Source organism: Callithrix jacchus, chromosome 17, assembly GCF_049354715.1.
Source record: "Callithrix jacchus isolate 240 chromosome 17, calJac240_pri, whole genome shotgun sequence".
NCBI classification, from domain to species: domain Eukaryota; kingdom Metazoa; phylum Chordata; class Mammalia; order Primates; family Cebidae; genus Callithrix; species Callithrix jacchus.
Window position 1 is genome coordinate 14,789,034 of NC_133518.1, and position 21,948 is coordinate 14,810,981.

Sequence of the window (21,948 nt, forward strand, 5' to 3'; positions counted from 1 at the left end):
TTTCTATAACATAAATCACAGCATATTTAGTTATCCAATTCAGTTTTGATCTACAGCTCAGGCAGTGATGCCTAAGCTCCCCCTTTTCATTTTGGAGGAGCAATAACAATGCACAAAATAACTGGCGACTAAGGAAATGGTGGCAGTAACATTCTTCAATAAAGATGGTTCGTAAATATATTACTGTAGTCCAATTTAGACATCAGACAGAATTCAGTCCAAAACACCCGAGGCAAAAAAATATGCCTTCAGTCTTTGTAGACTATGGAAAAGGACAAATTCATTTCCTTTTAGGGGGCAGGAAATTGTGACATGTCCAGAGGCAGACGAATCACCTGTATTCAATTCTACCATTATTTCCTGACACATACTATGTGCTAAGGACTGGATATTCAAAGATGAGAAAAAATAAGTGCTCAAGGGTAACACTCACGCACACAGCCTAAGAATATAAAGAGAAAAGTTAGACTAAGTCCTAGTAAGTGCTGTTACAGAAAGCAGAAGTAGGGTGATTTCAGAAATCAGAGCAAGTATTCTTCATTTAAATTTTTTCCAGCTCTAAGAATCTCTTATGTATCCTCTCCAGGGAAGCACAGAACCTTGGAAACGATCATTATGCCGGGTTTTCAGACTGCCACCTATCATGGGCTGACTCGTGTCCCCAGTTCCTATGTTGACATTGTGATGCTCACTACTTCAGAATCTGACTGTATTTGGAGACAGGGCCTTTTAAATAGATAATTATGGTAAAATGAGGTCATATAGGTAGACTCTAATCTAAGAGTATCTATATAAGAAAGGATTTATGACACAGACATGCACAAAGGGAGCACCATGTAAAGAAACCAAAGGAAGATGGCTGATATGGTTTGGCTGTGTCCCCATCCAAATCTCACCTTGACTTCCCACATGTTGTCGGAGGGACCAGGTGGGAGGTAACTGAATCATGAGGGCTGGTCTTTCCCATGCTGTTCTCATTGAGTAAGTCTCACAAGATCTGATAGTTTTAAAAACAGGAGTCTCCCTGTACAACCTCTCGTTTTTTTGCCTGCTGCCATCCGTGTAAGATGTGACTTGCTCCTCCTTGCCTTCCACAATGATTGTGAGGCTTCCTCAGCCACATGGAACTGTAAGCCCAATTAAACCCCTTTCCTCTGTAAATTTCCCAGTCTTGGGTACGTCTTTATTAGCAGCATGAAAACAGACTAATACAGTAAACTGGTAGCAGAAGAGTGGGGTGTTACTGAAAAGATACCTGAAAATGTAGAAGCAACTTTAAAACTTGGTAACAGGCAAAGGTTGGAACAATTTGCAGGGCTCAGAAGAAGGCAGGAAAATGTGGGGAAGTCTGGAACTGCCTAGAGACTTGAATGGCTTTGATCAAAATGCTGATACTGTTGTAAACAATAAGGCCCAGGCTGAGATGGTCTCAGACAGAGAGGAGGAACTTGTTGGGAACTGAAGCAAAGGTGGTTTCTGTTATGTTTTAGAAAAGGGACTGGCGGCATTTTGTCCCTGCCCTAGAGATTTGTGGAACTTTGAACCTGAAAGAGATGAATCTCTAAACAGCAAGCATTCAAGAGGTGACCTGGGTATTATTAAAGGATTAAGTTTTATAAGGGAAACAAAGCATAAATGTTTGGAAAATTTGCAGCCTGACAATGTGACAGAAAACAAAATCCCATTTTCTGAGAAGAAATTCAAGCCTGCTGCAGTAAATTGAATAAATGACATGATTGGTTTTGTAATGTGAGGATATTAGGGAGGTTTGGGAGGGTCCAGGGACATAATGATATGATTTAGCTATGTCCCCACCCAAATCTCATCTTGAATTCCCACGTTATGGGAGGGACCCAGTGGGAAGTAACTAAATCATGGGGGAACATCTTTCCCATGCTGTTCTTGTGATAGTGAATAAGTCTCATGGGATCTGATGGTTTTGAAAAACAGGAGTCTCCTTGCACAAGCTCCTTTTTTTTTTTGCCTGCTGTCATCCATGTAAGACATGACTTGCTTTTCCTTGCCTTCTGCCGTGAGGCTTCCCCAGCCATATGGCACTGTAAGTCTAATGAAACCTCTTTCTTATGTAAATTGCCCAGTCTTGTGAATGTCTTTATCACAGCTTGAAATCAGACAAATGCAATGTCCATCTACAAGCCAAGGAGAGAAGCCTTAGAAGAAGCCAGCTAATCCTGCTGACACCTTGATCTTGGACTTCCATCCTTTAGAATTGTAAGAAAATAAATCTCTCTTGTGTAAACTACCCAGTCTGTGGTACTCTGTTACGGTAGCCCTACTAATATATCCCTCAGAACACAAAGCTCAATCCAGCACTTTCTTCTACCTTAAGTTCTACAAGCCTTGTCTGATTTAAAAACAAGCAAACAAAAACGCTTTTTAAAAAAGTGAAACATTTGGCCTCTGTGAACAAACACCAAGCCATCTTACTCAGGCTAATGAAGAAATCTGGCCTGATGGTGAATAAAAGCCAGGTGATTCTTTATCATGAGTGCTTTATCCGGCTTAGCACATGTTTATGGAAAATCTTCTACATGCCTCGTATTCTTGCTATCCTATGACATAGAAACAAGCATAAGTGGCTACAGAGTAAGGCATAAAATGTGCAACAGAGAGAATATTTGTCTTGCACTAGTGTTCTTATAAATATGACCAAGAGAACCATTAAAACAAAATGAAATTGCCTGGGATAACAGCAAGATGGAGCGTTGACGGGAGTAGCACAGGATGGGAGATGGAAAAGGACATCAGGCAGTACCTGTGGTCTGTCAGCTTCTGGACATGAGCCATCTCATTCAACTTCACTAACACTTAGAATTAGGTATCAGCATCCCTGCTTTACATGAAGAAAACCAAGGCACAGCATGATTTAACTGTGCAACTGGAGGCTGCAGAACCAAGATTTTTCCTACTGGTATGTACACCAAAGTTTTCATTATGTAGAAAATTATACAGAAGTTGTACATTGAGAAGTAAATATGTAAACAACTGTTGAGAAACAGGATACCTGAGTGATTACGAGATGTGAAAAGAATTCAAGAAACAACTAATACTTACTGAAGACTGCTACGCTTAATTACCCTCTACCAGAAAGGAGTCAGGCAGAGTTAAGCTTCTAGAACAGTACCTGATACATAATATAGCAAAATCTTTTTTTTTTTTTATGCAAGCAGATAAAGGCTTGTTTTATTTTAATGGCTGGTCTATGGAATCACGGAGGCCAGTATGCACAGACGAAGGGGGAGCTTTTATTTCTTGGTCTCTTCCTCCTTGGACAAAGTCTTGATGATCTCCTCCTTTTTGGCCTGGAGGCACTCTTCAAGGCCCTTGTGTGCTTCCTTGGTCTTAGACCTGCAGGCCTCAGCCTGGTCAGCCAGGAGCTTCTTGCGGGCCTTGTCTGCCTTCAGCTTGTGGATGTGTTCCATGAGAATCCACTTGTTTTTGAACACATTCCCCTTCAAATTCAGGTATAGGCTGTGATACACGTGGCTATCAATTTTCTTAGATTCCCAGTGTCTTCTGAGCAGTTGGCGCAGAATTCTCATTCTCCTCATCCATGTGACCTTCTCTGGCGTTCGGGCATTAGCTGTACCCTTATGCTTACCTGTGCCCACATGCCTGCCCTTCCAGTGGGCCAAGGTGTTTTTCCGGCAGCGAGCCAGGGAATGGACCATCACAGGCTTGCGGATGATCAGCCCATCTTTGATCAGCTTCCGGATCTGCTGACGCGAGTTAGCACTGGCGATTTCATTGGTCTCATTCGGGTCCAACCAGACCTTCTTGCCACAACAGAGGACACTACAGGCGAGCCTCTGCTGAAGCCTGAGCATACTCATGGCTGTGGCCGCAACAGCGAAACAAAGACCCAATATAGCAAAATCTTACTCATCAACTACTACTGTTAATGTTACCACCTCACTAAATCCTCCCAACAATCCTATGAGGCACACACAGTTACAGTGATCTTCATTTTAAATAAGAAGAATGATGCTTAGGGAAATGGAAATAATACACTCAAGGACACAGAAGTGGGTAAAGGAGAATCAATTTTGTCTATAAGAACGAAAACAGAGCTCCTAAAAACATTTTTTTTTTTTGAGTTTTTTTTTTTTTTTTAATTTGTTCTTAGCTAACAGAAAAGGTAGTTCCTCTTACTAAACTGAAATGCCTCAAAGGAATTTTAATAAATTCCTCAGTTCCTGAAACTCTTTCCTTCTACTCTTGCTGAGCTACAAGCGACAAGAATCAAAAGGGAAGCTTAAAAGGCAGGAGGCAGAAGAAAAAAATTAAAAAGCCTGCCCCAGATGGCCCAGGATGATCCAGGAAATAGGCAGACTCTGCACATGGACACTTAGGAACCCACAAATGTATGTAGCGTGATGTGCTGACAGCCAGTTTGCTGGGGTGGCAAAAAACACTGGGTGAGTTGCCTGGACACAGAAAACTGGAATCAAAATGAATTTGCAAAAGTCAGGCTCAAGCTGAATTTCTCACTGCTGCCAACATGTTTGAAGTGGGATCCCAGGCCATTCCAGGAAGAGACAAAGTCTCAGATAAAAGTGAGCATGTGAACAATGAACAAAGAGAAGAAAAAGGTTGGTCAATATCAACAAGCTGCACGGACTCAGCGGATGGGTAGGCAGAGTTCAGGATCCTCCCAACCAGGCTGGTGCTTACCTCTCCCCTCAGCACCTCTAGCCTGCAGCTTGGACTATAGATCTGTCTCTCCCACCCAACTGCAAGACCCTCAGAAGCAACTGAGCACAGAGAAGGCTTTCAGTAAATGTTGGTTAAATGAGTAAATGAATAAGAAAGCAAGCCAAACTAAAAGAATTAGGTGTATCTGCTTAGATTTGGTATCTGCCAAGAATACTGGCACGTCATTATTAAAACCTTTCTCCGTAACTCTGGTAAACAGCTGACATCCTATTCTAAAATCTCAGCAAATCTGAATCCAGTTAATTTTACATCTGTCATCCCTGATCTTATTTTATGTAAGTGTGATTTTACTGTAAGCAGGTACACAGAAAGCTCGTACATCTCCAGCGTACGTACTCCTGTAAACCCATAGGTGGCTGAGCAGTTTTATTTCACTCAGCGACCAGGAGTACAATAACATCAGAACTCAGTTTGCCAATTTGCACTAACTCCTTCCTCTGCATTTTCTAATATGGTAGATAATATAAAAGAGGAAAGGCAAGCTTGTTCTTCAGGTGGGGTAGAGACGTGAAACCTAAGGACTCTACCTGCCCTAGTCAACCTCCCCTGTGCTGCCAGCTCTTACCACCATCACCCAAGTACCATCAGGAGAAAGAAAAATTAAGCTAAAGGAAGGTTCCAGGAGCAACAGAAGAGTTTTATAGTAGTAAATGGTCAAACATTTTATTTTATAGATTAAGATCTGCTTGACCTAAAAATGGTCAGAGAGCTGGCTGTGACGGTTCATGACTGTTAATTCCTGTACTTCAGGAGGCCAAGGCGGGTGATTGCTTGAAGCCAGTCATTTAAGACCAGCCTGGGCAATGTGGTGAAACCTCATCTCTATAAAAAATATAAAAATTTGCTGGGTGTGCTGGCGTGTGCCTGTTGTCCCAGCTACCTGGTAGGATGATGTGGGAGGATCACTTGTGCAAGGGAGGTCATGCCACTACATTCTAGCCTGGGAGACAGAGCAAGACTCTGTCTCAAAATTAAAAAAAAAAAAAAAAAAAATTAAAAACAATGGAAGAATTGAATATATTACCCTAATCTTCAGACTTCCTTTTCTATTTTCAAATTTAAAGATTAAAAGTGTTGCTGAAAACATCAAACTACTTTCTAAGTTCCTTTCTCTTTACATCTGTAAATGGCTAACAGTGATGAAATAATATTTGATCTTTCCAAACGTTCATTGTCATTCTAAGTTCAGGACCAGCTCCTTTTGCCACCGAACATGATTATTGCTGTATTCAAAAGGAAAAATAAATGATTGGTGATGTTTCCAAGTTTCTAAACGCCCTTAAAATAACAATGAAAAAAATTATCCTGCAAAGTACTTACAGCTTGATAACACATATTCTCTTCTGAATCAGGAGGAGGAAAAAGTTACTTGAAAATTCCATTTGCCTGTCTCAAACGGTTCTTGCCAGTGATTAAGTCTAAACACCTAATTTTATCTGTTTTATAGGTGATCAAAATGAAGGTTTTAGCTAATTAGTTCAATGAATGAACAAAAAGTCCCCAGACTTTTTATGAGCACTCTCATTTATGTCTAGAATTCTTAAACTTCCCATCCCATTGGTGCTTAATTTTTTTTTTTTTTTTTTTAACAGACAGGGTCTCGCTGTGTTGCCCAGGCTGGAGTGCGGTGGCTATTATTCATGGGTATGTTCCTACTACTCATCAGCATGGGAGTTTGGACCTGCTCCATTTCTGACTTGGGCCAATTCACCCATCCTTGGGCAAACTGGTGGTCCCCAGCTCTCTGGAGGTCACCACGTTAATGCCAAACTTACTGCCGCTGCTCTGTCAGCATACTGTAATACAGCCCAGTACTCCTGGGCTCAAGCGATCCTCTGGTGGCAACCTCCCGAGTAGCTGGGACTAAGGGACACACCGCCTACCCTGGTGGTGCCTAATTTTTAACGCACACACTAACTGCAGGTAACAGGTAAGGTATAGACTGAGGGGAGAAGGGTTAGCTCTAGATAACAAATTAAGTATTGCTGTTCAGGAGAATCACAGCTAAAGATACTGAAGGTACTGATGCTTGTCTTCAGCATTTCCGGGCATAAATCTTATTCACGGGCTTATTTTAGAGGTGACACTCTCAAAAATTGCAAGCCTTCCACTGGCTTTGTACATGCCAACGCTTTTATATACACTCAGAAAAACAGCCAAGCTTCTACTCACACTTATTTAAGTCTTTAATCTGGCAAAGGAGCACAGCTAAAGCATATATAAATAAGGTCAACGATGAGTACTTTACCAGACACACCTGGCGCTTTCCAGGTGCTACTGTCCAATGGCGGTAACCCCTGAGGGTTGGACAGGACAATGGAAACAAATACAAATCTTCTTGGTACCTCTCCGATCCAACTACTTCAGTGAATGACGTAATACTGTAGTTGAAGGGCCAATTAAATTGTTTATTAAGACTTTCCAAATTAAGAAGGAAGTCCAGCAAGGTTAAGAGACACATCTTATGAACTGCAGACCCCAGGATGGGCCTTCAGTTAGCTAGCTACAGCTCCATTTTACCATAGCCCAGAGCTGTCCCCAAATAGAGAATCCCACGGGCAAAGAGGGAATCCCTCCCCGGTTAGAGAGCTAAGCTTCTCCAGATACTGCTGAGAACCAAGAGGCCTCATCTCAAAGCAGGGGTCCAAAAAACACAGCACTGGGCACTGATGCTGAAAGGAAAACAGCACAAAAAGTGACAACAGCACCTCCTACAATGTGCGCATTTTACTTAATAGTTTATAAAACACTTGGCATAGAGCTTGCCTTGTATAAAACTCAGAAGATCTAACATAAGCAGCATCACAGTCCTATATTCAAGCTGAGGAATCTTCAGCTATGATTAAGTAAGTTAACCTACGGTCAGCTAAATGGGTGACAAGATTCATACCCAGATACTCTCACTGGAAATGCCATTCCACTTTTTCACACTTTATTGTGTATTACTGACCTAAATACCAAAAAGAACCAAATTCAAACGTCAAAACTCAAATCTAATCCTCCAAACAAATGTGTGGCACATAAGAACAGTGGACGAGTGAAAAAGTTCCATCCACAGAGTTGGACGAGTGAAAAAGTTCCATCCACAGAGTTTCAATCGATACTAAAATGGATCAAATAATTATTTCAGATTAAACAGAAATGGTATTTTAAGGGACAGGCTTTCTGGTAGGTGACAAACAGTAAATAGACATTTGAGGGCTTTATTTGTGCCCAGTTGGCTGCTTCTGAGGTGTGAATGAAGCTGTCAACAGTGGGCATCTGCAGTGCCTGTCCACTACCCATCACAGAAGGTGCCCAGTCACGTCTTTTCAGTCCAGCTTCTCAGGCACACTCAGGTCCACGGAAACACGGGCAGATTAGTCCAGGGATGCCAATACACAGAACAGGGTCTTCCAGAGTTAACCCAACAAGCAACTGGCATATTCATCAACATCAAATAATTCCAAACATTGAAACAGAACATGTTACCGTTCAAGACTGTCACACCTATGAGACAGCCCAGACAATCTCCACAGGGAAGGATGGAGCTGTACCTTTCCAGAAACAAAGGCCAAGCCTGAAGTTAGAGTATTTTCCACGGTACTCAACCTGTAGCTGTAGAGAGGGGAGCCCATGTTTGGAATACTCTGAAACCCATGCTCTTTCTACTACTGTACTAGCCCACTCAGATTATGAGATTAGACATGAGGTATCAGGAAATCACTTTGGGCCCTTCGCAGTAACAGAGCTATGGTTCGAAGTTTCAAACATACTATTACTACTCACCTATGGGGCCAGAGCCTTATCCCACCCCCCACCCCCGAAAGAAGATGAACAGAATTCAGAGGACCATGATCTCAGACAGACATTACATCTTTATCATTCACTAACAACCAGCTGAAATTTTGTATTTCCCCGATTCATAAAGGTAGGCAGCAAATCATAGGAGTATCAGCAGTACCTCTGACTTAGTTACAGACAAAATGCGACATTTCCATATCACATTACAATGTTAGAAATATTAATCTTTATAATCATCACAACTTCAAAATTATTAGTTATTAGATCTGATGCTGGATCTGATTAATGTGCTAATAGAACAGCATAAAAATTATGTATCACCTTTTAAAAAAATATATCTGACCAGTTTTGAAAAAATTGGTCTCCTTTGTACCTGTGAATTTTCTATTTTACTTTAAGAAAGGCTTCCCCAGTGTGCCAGTGGGATCCTTGGTACAATAACGAATTAAGAACCCATTCTGAAGATACTCAGGTAACACCTGTCACAGATGGAAAATAACCATATATATTCCAATTTTGTGAAGCTAATGGGTTTCAAAGAATGTGTAGAAATATAAAATTCACCTAACGTTGGTAAAGTTTTGCTACCCAACAGGTCAGAAAAAGGTGTTTTTCTTTAGAAAGTGATTACATGTGACAAATATGGCTAATTTAGATAGATTATAATAACTGTACAATCAAATAAAATGTCATATACAGGGCAAATTTAACACTAACAATTCAGAAGTCGTTTCTGGATGTGACACTGTGTCAATCCTACTATGAAAATCAACTATTATTTTTGTATAGAGGTGAAACTAGCATTCTAGTCAATAAAATGCTAAATATCAATGAATGTTCCACACTGCTTTTGGTAATGACTGCTTTTGGAAATTTACTTATAGTCTCATTTGATCCCGTTAAGGAATAATATGAACAGTAGAGGAGAATCATCAATTTTAGATTAGAAAAGAACCCCAGAGCAGGGCTGTAATCCCAGCACTTTGGGAGGCCGAGGCGGGCAGATCACCTGAGGTCAGGAGTTCAAGACCAGCCTGACCAACATGGAGAAACCTCCTCTCTACTAAAAATACAAAATTAGCCAGAGGAGGTGGTACATGCCTGTAATCCCAGCTACTCGGGAGACTGAGGCAAGAGAATTGCTTGAAGCCAGGAGGCGAAGGTTGAGATGAGTCAAGATCGCGCCATTGTACGCCAGCCTGGACGACAGAGTGAAACTCCATCTCAAAAAAAAAAAGAAAGAAAGAAAAGAAGCCAGGAGATCCTCACACACTTTCCTCTCCCTGCTTCCCTCTACAAAATAAGAACAACTCCGGCCGGAGAGCCAAAGTTTGATAAATACCCATTATGTGCTGCGTACCTTTCAAGGAACTAGAGATCAAGTGATGAACAGGACTGAACAGGACACACAAAGTCCCTGCCTTTGTGGACTTAAATGCTAAAAGGAAGACAGACAATGATCAAGTAAACAAGTGATACACCGAAATAAATCACTTAATATTCCTAAAATCACACAGAGAGTTGGACGTAGAGCCTAGCTTGGGCCCTCATTTCCTCCCACTAATCCCGTATTCTATTGTGTCACAATGCCAGGATCACAGAAACAAAGGAAAGAAATCAAAGAGAAAATGCAGAACAGGGAGAAGGCTCAGAAAGAGGAAATTTGCACAGTACTCTGAGGGGAGGGGATGTCCTTGTTCCATTTCTTTAATTTACCATTGCCAACCCTGCCTGTAATTGCTCCTTGGACAAAATAAGCCACAAGATAAAAAATAAAACTGTTTCAAGTCCATTGATCACGGAAACGAAATAACTGAGTACCATGCTCTTTTTCACAGAACACAGCACAAACCCCATGCACACACTCTGTACAATGTGGAACAATTCCTTAACTGCCTCCAGAAAACTCAATTCCTCTGAAGGACCAGAAGTGTTGAAAGAGAATCCAATTCTCATTACTGGTCACCATATGGGTAGGAATCTCAGTTTATCAGGGTACCAGGCAATCCCCCACGTGCCTTTCTGCTGATCATTTTCACAACACTGAAGGTGAAACAAAGCAGTCGTTTTCTGTTCGTGTTTTTTTGAGATGGAGTCTCCCACTGTCGCCCCGACTGGAGTGCAAAGGTGCCATCTTGGCTCACTGCAACCTTCACCTCCTGGGTTTAGGTGATTCACCTGCCTCAGTCTCGAGTACCTGGGAATATAGGCGCACACCACCGCACCCAGCTAATTTTTTGTATTTTTAGTAAAGAGACAGGGTTTCACAGTATTGGCCAGACTGGTCTCGAATTCCTGATCTCAAGATCCGCCTGCCTCAGCCTCCCAAAGTGCTGGGATTACAGGCGTGAGCCACTGTGTCCAGCCCAAAGCGGTGGTTAACCCCCAGCTGAAGTTACCAAAGGGAAGCAGCTGAGGCTAGTGTTTATAGCTCAGTTGGCATGGCCAAGCAAAATGGGGAAAAAAGCATTGTACGGCTTCCACCTGACAGGCCCCACTATTTCTTAAGGGGCTTCTGCTTTCTGGCCAACTCTTCAAAGTCATCATTGGCAAATAACCAACCAAACCAAAATCTAAATCTATTTTTCAATATATTTCATGTCTTTCCCTGAAATGAAATATATGTAATTTCAACAGATACTGACCCATTAATTAATCCCCAAAACAATCCAATGCGGTATTTTTGTTGTTTTCGCTCTCACAACAAAAATATTTACTTTGACCACTAAATTTTGGGGTTACAACAGTTAATCTGGGAAAAGAAGAGTGGCTTCCCGAATGATAGAACATTAACTTGGATGTTTCACTTTTTTTCATATGCTTTTAAAATCTTTGGGTCAATATGAAGTTTTCCCTATAACATTTGAAAAATGTATCATCCATTACTACAGAAGTATGGAAAATAAAACTCGAAGCATCTGCTTAACACATTTTTACATATAAATGATTCAGAAAGTTAACGGTGAGGTTAAAAAACAGAGCGAGAACCACGGCCAGTATACAATGAAAGGAAAATCTTGCTTCACATCGTGTGATTTCAGTACGTATTTAGGAAGGGACACTGCCAAACTTCCACTGGCATTGTTCGAAGTGGCATTTTTCACTTACTGAGTGCCACAACTCACATAACATCTCTCCTGATTCCTCCCGCTACCACATCAGGCAGGTATTGACATGTGTGGGGAAATAACTGATAAAAGTTACATAGAGAGCAGCCAAGGTGGAATCTGAAGGAAGGCCTCTCCAAGTAATGTCCATGTTCTCTTTCAGTTTCAACTCTAATCACACTCACAACAGCTTTCACATAATGATGATAATGAGTGTGATAACATTAAATTCCCGTTTACCTCAATCCACTTTCCCACAGTTTGAAAACAGGTCTATATTTTATTCCAAGTTGAAAAGACCCTTCCACCTCTCATCCCACTAAAAAATAAGGCACAACACACACACATCCCCCAGCCTACTGTATCAGAGAAACCACCGAGCTGAAATGACAGGATTCCACTGTTCCTGTACCCTAAGTCCACAGTGTCTGTAAGGTCCACCAATTCAGCCCTTCTCAACCTAAGAAAACAGAGCTTGTGCTGTGACTGCACCTCCACAGCTGTCTGTTCAACTTCAGGAGTTTATTATCTGATTACTGACATCTGTATTTTGTCAGATTTGACCAATTTTATTAATTTATCTTTAAAGGACTTTCAGCTATTTAATTATACAACAAATCTGCTATAATCAAGAACTTCTCTTTTCACTCAGATTAGAGTTATTACTGTAAAATCTTTATTTGCCTCCCTCTTCAATTTTCTTACAATTAAAGACCATACAGGAAGGGCACAGTGGCTCACGCCTATAATCCCAGCACTTCGGGTGGCGAAGGCAGGTGGATCACTTGAAGTCAAGAGCTCAAGACCAGCCTGGCCAACATGATGAAACTCTGTCTCTACTGAAAATACAAACGTTAGCCAGGCGTTGTGGCGGGTGCCTGTAATCCCAGCTCCTGGGGAGGCCGAGGCAGGAGAATCGCTCAAACCTAGGAAGCGGAGTTTGTGGTAAGCCAAGATAATGCCGCTGCATTCCAGCATCAGTGACAGAGCAAGACTCCGTCTCAAAATAAATAAATAAATAAACAAACAAACAAATAAAGACCATACCATACACAAATAGCTGGTGTTTTAGAAATGAAGATGTCTAGGTAGGCACAACAAACACCCACACTCACACCGCCAGAGGCAATACGACCATCAGCACAAGGCTCCACCATGGACTCTGAGGTTGTATCACAGCGGGAAAGAGGTCAGAGTGATCAGAAATGCGTGAGCTGCAATCCTGGTTCTAACCCAGGCCTTGGCATCCTCATACATAAAGACGGGACCGTGAAAACTAGCCATAAAAATAAAGCATTTAGCACAGTGCACAACTTTCACAGTACTTACCATCACCATCACCATCACCATCACCATACCAACTCCAAAGCGGGGCCATTTTCCCAGCTGCCCTATTGTTTCCCGATTCAGAACTGGGATGTGTCACTGTCTTCCTCTCGCCCCTTATTTCCTACCAGCTTAAACTAACATTTAGGTTACATAACATAAAATTCATCCTGTTAGTGTCCAATTTAGTAGGTTTTAGTGTCACAGTGAAGTAACCATGACCACTATCTACTTCCAATACATTTTCATCTCCCCAAAGAAATAGCATACCCCATTACTCCTTCCCCAACCCCTGGCAGCCACTAATTTATTTCAGTCTCTATGAATTTGTGTACTGTAGCATTTTATGTAAGCGGAATGACACAACATGTGGCTTTTATGTCTGGCTTCTTTCACTTAGCGTACTGTTTTCAAGGTTTATCCATATTTTAGCATGTATCAGTCTTTTATTTCTCATTATGGCTGAATAATAGTCCTGTATGTGAAAGTATTCTATTTACTATTCATAAGGTGATGGACATTTGGGTGGTCTCCACTTTGGGGCTCTCATGAATAATGCTCCTATAAACGTTCCTGTACAAGTGTTTGTGTGCTCATATATTTTCATTTCTCAGGTATATCCCTAGAAGTGCAATTGTTGGGTCATATGTAACTCTCTAGTCAACCATCTGAGGAATTGCCAGATTGTTTTCCAAAGCAGACACACTATTTTACATGAACACATACAGTGTATTCCACTTTTCCTACAACCTGGCCAATACTTGTTACTATCTTTTGGACTACAGAAATCCTAGCAGTTAAGGTATCACAATATGGTTTTGATTTGGATTTCTCTAATGGCTAATGATATTGAGCATCTTTTCATGTTCTAATTGTCCATTTGTACTTTTTTTTTTTTTGAGAAATTTCTATTCAGGTCCTTTGCGCCCTGCCCCTTTTTTTTTGAGACGGAGTCTCGCTCTGTCGCCCAAGCTGGAGTGCAGTGGTACAATCTCGGCAGACCACAACCTCCACCTCCTGGGTTCAAGTGATTCTTCTTCCTCAGCCTCCCAAGTAACTGGAACTATGGGCACACAACTAGCTAATTTTTGTATTTTTAATAGAGATGGGGTGTCACCATACTTGCCAGGCTAGTCTCAAACTCCTGACCTTGTGATCTGCCTGCCTCAGCTTCCCAAAGTGCTGGGATTACAGGCTTGAGCCATCGTGCCCGACCCCTTTGTCCACTTTTAAACTGGGTTTTTTATTCTTGAGTTGGAAGATTTCCTGTTTGTTTGTTTTTTGAGATGGAGTTTCGATCTTGTTGCCCAGGCTGGAGTGCAACGGCACTATCTCAGCTCACGGTACATCCACATCCCGGGTGCAAACGATTCTCCTGCTTCAGCCTCCTGAGTAGCTGGGATTACAGGCACTCGCCACCACGCCCAGCTAATTTGGTACTTTTAGTAAAGACGGGCTTTCTCTGTGTTCGACAGGCTGGTCTCGAACTCCCGATCTCAAGTGATCCGCCCTCCTCGGCTTCCCAAAGTGCAAAGTGCTGGGATTACAGGCATGAGCCACTGGGCCCAGCCAAGTTATATATATATATAGTTCTAGATTCAAGTCCTTTCTGAAATATATTATGTGTAGGTATTTTCTCCCATTTTGTGAATTTTCTTTCCACTTTTTTTGGGGTTTTTTTGAGACAGAGTTTTGCTCTGTCACTCAAGCTGGAGCACAGTGGTGTGATCTTGGCTCACTGCAACGTCCGTCTCCTGGATTCAAGCAATTTCCCTGCCGCTGCCTCCTGAGTAGCTGGGACTACAGGCATGTGCCACCACACCCAGCTAATTTCTTTTTTGGAATTTTAAGTAGAGGCAGGGTTTCATCATGTTGGTCAGGCTGGTCTTGAACTTCAGACCTCAAATGATCCACATGCCTCAGCCTCCCAAAGTACTGGAATGACAGGCGTGAGCCATGGTGCCTGGCCTCTTTCCATTTTTTTAATGGTGTCTTTTGAGGCACAAAAATTGTTGATTTGTATAAAGCTAAATTTATCTATTTTTTTTCTCTTGTTGCTCATGGTAATGCTTATATTAAGAATCCATTACCTAATCCAAGGTTATAAATTTTATACCTCAAGTTTTCTCGTTTTAGTTCCTAGATTTATGTTAATATTCCATTTTGAGTTAATTTTTGCATATGATGTGAGGTTGCAGTTCAACTTCATTCTCTGTGCATGTGGCTATCCAGTTTTCCCAGCACCATTTATTGAAAAGATTATGCTTTCCTCCAGTGAACTGTCTTGGCATTCTTCTCTCTTTTAAATACACATTCAGAACATTTCATTCTTTGCAGGTATCTATCAGTCTCATATTGTTATTTTCCATCTATTGAGCATTATATTACTCTCTTTAAACATGCAAATCTTTGAAGAATATATATGAATCTCTCCTATACTTACTTACACTTGGACAATTATTTACATTTAGAAACATTTAGCAATTACCTACTTTGTGCCAGGCAGTATTCTAGATGCTGAGATACAATCCCCATGAGGCAATGTGAATTATTGGAGATGACTATAAGTACACATTGTATTCTGTGATGGGGCGGGGGAGCCACAGAACCACAGATGCTGAAAGAACAGAGTAACTTATTTCTGTGATGAAGGTTCTAAAAGGGTTACACTGAGGAGGGGCAGCAGAAAGAACAACTGAATTGTCAAAGAAAGGCTCTAGATGATTCCAGACAGGAGAAAATAATGGACCCGAAAGGGTGTATTTAGAAAGAGGCCCAAGGTCTCTAGGGAACAGAGGTTTAACACATAGACTGTGGGGCGACAGGTTAAGGTATCTCTTGAGAGGTTAGCATGGTTGAGTGTTATGGATCTCACACACCATGCTCCAGAACTTTAACTACATTTGTACGCGATGGCAATCAATTCTAGACCTGAACAAGAAAGTCATGCATACTTTAGGAAGAGGATTGTGGAAATAACTGTACAGAACTGACTAGCATAGCAACAGATTAGCACTGAGCACTCCTCACATATGTCCAGCCTGCAGGAGGAAGGTGGACTCTGCGTGTGTGCGTGTGTGTGTGTGTGTGTGTATGGTTTCTTTCTTTCCACAACTGCATGACAATAACGTATTTTGTTCCTATCTCTTGGTGATAACAAGACACTGAAGGAGGAAGGGGGACTCTGTGTGTGTGCACGTGTGTGTGTCCTTTCTTTCCACAACTGCATGACAATAACGTATTTTGTTCCTATCACTTAGTGATAACAAGACACTGAAGGAGGAAGGGGGACTCTGTGTGTGTGCACGTGTGTGTGTCCTTTCTTTCCACAACTGCATGACAATAACGTATTTTGTTCCTATCACTTAGTGATAACAAGACAATTAAGACATTTTATACCTGGTTCTTCCTTCCTCATTTCATTGACATGTGTGTACTGCCAGCCTTAAAGAAGATGTTATGCACACCTCTTATTGGTTTCTCAATTCTATTTTCTTCATATCTACAATCTTTTTCAGATGCTCTACTGTTAACATGTCATAAAAGAGATAATACTATCACTGAAGGTCGTTTAACTTTGGACCTATCTTCTGGACAAGGAGCCCAAATGAAATGAGGTTAGTCATACACATGCCTTACAGAATGCTTCTTTCCCTTTTGCGATTCAAAGTATTCCATTTTAACTACTCTTCCAACATTGTCTAGCATAGCCTGCCGTAACTATCAGCTGGGAAAGAGTGTCAACAAGCTTCTACCAGCAGTTTGACACAAGTTTGAGTTTGCAGCTCTACTTTTACTCTTTCTGTCTGGATTTTCCACAGAAGTTTTCCAGAATCAGAAATACATCCAAGTCAAAAATTCTCCATTTTTTCGACTACATGAAATAAATATTTTTGCATTTAACATAATCACAGCCAATACTACTAGCAAGAAAAAGCACATTGACACTTCTCTCCAATAGAATGTTCAATTTGTAACTGGTATTCCTTAAATGGACCTTTAGCAGAAAAGGAGGTGTTATTTTTGCTGTCACAATGGTGAGAACTGTATTATGTTCAATGGAATGAAACACATCCTCAAAATAAATGAGCAGGAGACATAATGGAATTCTACATTCCTTGCTCTTTTCTGTTAGCTGACTACTGGTGTGAATGTGATCCATCATCTTGTATCCCTGCTGGAAGAGCCTGTTCAACACCCCTTCCTCCCTCCAGTGATTCTTATTTACAAAGACCTGTGTAAAATAAGTCATTTATATGCAACAGCAGGAAAACTGGCCAGCAATCTGGCTACATAAAAAATAAATAAATATAGTCAAATTGGTTCACATTAAAAAAAGGATGGAAAAAAATGAAATTATAGTGGCTGCAATATGCCTTACACGTGAAGAAATGGGTAAGATTTTATATCAGAGAAGGATATATCTTTGATTCCTGCCTCTGCTTCAGCAACTTTCCTATGTAGCTGCCAATTTTTCACCCTAGCAAAATCATTAAAAACTGAAATCGCATATTTTTAAACCACTTTAAAAAGCAGAGGCTGAGAGACAGCGGAAAAAGAATAGAGAAAAGAAAAATCCATCTGGAAAGATATAACCCAAAAAATGTTAGCATAGTGATTATCATCTCTGGATAATAGAATTGTAAATATTTTTTCTTTTATGCTAAGTAGGAAGAACAAAAAAGACGGAAAGAAAGACAGTTAAGTATTTGGAAAGGTAGTTATGCAGAAAGAAACAGGAGATTTGCATACTGTGTTGAGGCCAGGACAAAAACCAAAATATATACAGATGTCCACGTGTTCTAGCCATCCAAAACATTTTATACCTTATTCAGGCACAGGAACGTAACTTCATCCTTCAAAGCTTTTTCACCCTTCCAATAGATCTCTGAGATTGCTATTCCTATCATTTGACTTAGAAAACCAAAGCTCAGAGAAATTTAAGTGCTAGTAGCCAAGTTCTCACATCAGACTCAGTAATTCCCCAAGCCTGGGTTGTGCCCCGTCATGGAGAAATGGAACTCCATATAACAGAAGGCAGGCCCCGTTTATGTGAACAATGTCTCCTTTAATATGTTAACTGAGGAAATCTATGAATTTTCTTCCAGAAAGCTGTAGTACGGGTGGAAGAAAATTTCTAAAACAGGAGACTCCATAAAGAAATCACCACCAAACAATCAAATATAAAAACCCAACTTGGTAGAGGACAGTCTAGTAGGCATTCTGTGTTACCTTTTCTCTGGCTCACTGGTACATCAAGTGGCAAGACACAAGAAGTGCCATGTGGTGCCACAAAATGATGGCAAACCCAGCACTACGGTACCTAAATTAACTCCTGCAATATGGCTTTGAAGCCTCAACATATATTCTGTTGGAGCAACGACAATGCCCATAGTGAGTAGAGAAGTCCATCAAATGGATTACCTGTGAGATATAACCTGGAGGCACATGAATGGGAGGAATGGATCCATTGGGTGACATCATGGGAACTTCAGCAGGTCCTAAAAGAGATGAGTCAGATGTTAATAGCGGAAGAAACATGCATTATTCAAAATAATCAATGTTTTCAATGTACTATCCAAACTGAAGATAATTAATCACTTAATCTTCTCTTCAAAAGTTGGTATACACTGCCTTAAAGAAAACCTGAAACCATGAATGAAAAGGAATTCTCCAACTATACAACTCGAAGAAAACAAACAACCCAAAAGTATAAGCATCTTTATAAATATTTAGTGATTCTCAAAGCCTCAAGTTCCACAAAGCAAGATTGTTCAGTTAATAGTAGTGAAAAAGAGTAGGGCAAAAAGTTTCTTTCCTTTTATGTGGCCTTTAAAAGAATGTATAATTAATCAGTGTTTCAACAAATCAATTATAAAATTATTTTCTCTTCTGGTTTAAAAAGCTCTTACAGACATTGGGTTTATAATTTTCAGTTAGATTATTATTTTCAATAAATAACTGTAACATGCCACAATTAGAAACAGAAGAAATCCTTAAATCACTCCAAACCAACTGAATTTAGTCTATTTCTTATTAAGGCAGAGAAAAACTACATCATATTTTAAAATAAGGAACGATTAAAAATATGCATGCCAAATTTACTTGCATTATTTCAAAGTAAAGCATTAAAGTAACAAGAAATGTGTTTCAAAATAGGGAATTCAGCTTTCTGATCCACTGCCTGGGGTGGAACCACAACCAAAATGCAGACTTTTTGAAAGTCCTTATGTACAGGAAAACCACCACTCTCAAGGTTGAACCCCTGGACACAATAGAAATCCAAAGACACAGAACAGAATAAAGAAGGACTCTCTCCTGATCAGCAAAGACTGATCTTTGCTGGAAAGCAACTAAAAGACTGACATACTTTGTCTAACTACACATTCGAAAGGAGTCTACTTTTCATCTTGTGTTGGGACTTCATAGAAGAAGTCACACCACCCCCAAAAAGAATAAACATAATAGAAGATTAAGCAGGCTGTCCTGGGATACGATAAGGCAGATGACAACAGCAAAATGAGTGGCCTTCATTAGCAGTGTCCTTCAGATGAATGTAGTGCTGGAGTGTTTATGGCAGCCACAAACATCTGACAGATATTTTGTGACAAATATCATCTGACTTACTGCTTCACCAAAGCAGAAGACAAGGCTGGGCGCGCTGGCTCACTTGAGCCCAAGAGTGAGATACTATCTCTACAAAAAAATTAAAAATTAGCTAGGCATGGTGGTGTGTGCCTGTGGTCACAGCTACTTTGGCTCATGTGGGAGGATGGCTTGAGCCCAGGAGGCCAAGGCTGCAGTGAGCCATGATCGAACCACCACACTGCAGCCTGGGCACAGAGCGAGACCCTGTCTTCCCAAGAAAGTTATTTATTTATTTATTTTTGAGACGGAGTTTCGCTCTTTTCACCCAGGCTGGAGTGCAATGGCGCGATCTCAGCTCACAGCAACCTCCGCCTCCTGGGTTCAGGCAATTCTCCTGCCTCAGCCTCCTGAGTAGCTGGGGTTACAGGCATGTACCACCATGCCCAGCTAATTTTTTGTATTTTTAGTAGAGACTAAAACATGGGGTTTCACCATGTTGACCAGGATGGTCTCGATCTCTTGACCTCATGATCCACCCGCCTCAGCCTCCCAAAGTGCTGGGATTACAGGCTTGACCCACCGCGCCAGGCCCCAAGGAAGTTTTTAAAACCAGAAGACAAGTAATTGTGTATGAGTTAATCAAAGATGTGAACAACAAAAAAGTTAAATCCAATGAATGTTAATTACATGTCTAAAGCAAAGAAGGAATGGTAAGGTTAACAGTTACCTAAGACACAGTTTTCAGTTAATATTTAATTACAAAGAAACTGGCCGTTGTTACATCAAAATCAACCTCAAACACCTTTCAAAGATCTACTGATTAAATAAATGGTCTCCCTAAAAGTACAAGAACCTCACAGCCACTGGTTTTCTGTTTGGTGGCTGGCTCGCCCATTTAGCAACCCACCTCCCAAATGTCAACAGAAAACTATGTTTCTAGTCTGAGATGTGACTTCCTGGCTCCAAGTGCTTTGCATTGTTTATTTGCTTTATCCTAATGAAGTTGAATGAAAACTGCTCAGCTGTAACAACAACAACAAAAAAGAAACCAAGAGAAATACAACACTTTATTTGGCAAAAGGCAGATCCTGCCATCCAGTGCTGCATTTACAGGTGCATACAGTGCACCGTTCACTTCACAGTACAACCAATGTTATGACTACTTCACAGGGGAGGACTCAGTAGGGGCAAGAGGGACAGGGACACTGGTGAGCATATGAACAGGTCTGTGAAATAGGGGGGAAAAAACATAGGACCACAGCAGAAAATATATATCATATTTATCTAACATTCCAAATGCCAAGAGTTCACTCCAAATTCATGGCTAATACACCAAATTGCTAAACTATCTGATCATCTATTAAAAAACAAAAACAGAGCAGTCTCCCACATGCTAACACGCTGGCAATAATTTAAAGCAAAAGAAGAGAACGGCATAAAAATGGATCGTTGCATGACCCACTTTAATTCCGAAGCAGAATTAATCGCTGAAGGCACTGGTTTCCAAATCCATTTTTCTCCTCAGCTTCAGCATTTTTGACATAGCCATCAAGAGAGCTGGGAATTTACTAAATATTTTTATTTGACTTGATTCACTTGAAATCAGAAACGATGATGGCTGCCTCATCCAGAGCACTCCCTGTGAAATTCAAGGGTTGATGGACTTGGCTCAACGCAGCAGATGTTCAAAGTGTGGTCTGCCAGCTTTTATTGCCCAGCTCACCATTCACACTGGTCGTGACCGTGAACAACTCACTTAGCCTTTCTCAGCCTTACTTCTTAATAGTCATAAGTGAGAATAACAATTCTTACTTCATATGGTCAGGTTTAAAGATTAAATTCAATATGTGCTAGTTATCATTTTTTCTTTGTTTGAGCCGGAGTCTCGCTCTGTCGCCCAGGCTGGAGTGCAGTGGTGCGATCTCCACTCACTGCAACCTCTGCCTCCCAGATTCAAGCAATTCTCCTGCCTCAGCCTACCAAGTAGCGAGGACTACAGGCCTATGCCACCAAACCAGGCTAATTTTTTTGTACTTTTAGTAGAGGCGGCATTTCACCATGTTAGCCAGGATGGTCTTGATCTCCTGACCTTGTGATCCTCCCGCCTCAGCCTCCCAAAGTGCTGAGATTACAGGCGTGAGCCACCATGCCCGGCCAGTTACCATTATTTTTTATAATGCTTTTAATAATTTTATTGATAGTTTTGGTTGCTTTTAAAAATGTTTTTGTTCCTATTACGTTTTAAGTACTAAACCTTTTTAATAGTCCTGCCCATCCAACATAAAATCAACAAGTATATACTTCATACAACATCAACTTAGGGAACAATCCTTCCTCATTAAATAAAAATAAAATGTTTCACAGTACAGAGTGTCAACAGAGGTGCTACCACCTCAATAAAGTATCG

General features: G+C 40.9%; 1 protein-coding gene and 1 pseudogene across 3 annotated transcripts in view; both read right to left on the reverse strand.

The window, feature by feature from the left end:
• FNDC3B (fibronectin type III domain containing 3B) overlaps positions 1-21,948 on the reverse strand; it is a 373,196-nt gene that overhangs the window by 151,229 nt on the left and 200,019 nt on the right. For both annotated transcript variants that reach the window (XM_035277983.3, XM_035277984.3), the window contains exon 4: positions 18,378-18,454. In XM_035277983.3, coding sequence (XP_035133874.1) covers positions 18,378-18,454 — 77 coding nt within the window. The remainder of the gene's footprint in view (positions 1-18,377; positions 18,455-21,948) is intronic.
• On the reverse strand, positions 1,884-4,945 carry LOC108588751 (large ribosomal subunit protein eL19 pseudogene; annotated as a pseudogene). The gene has a single exon (XR_013528401.1). The product of XR_013528401.1 is annotated as a large ribosomal subunit protein eL19 pseudogene (transcript).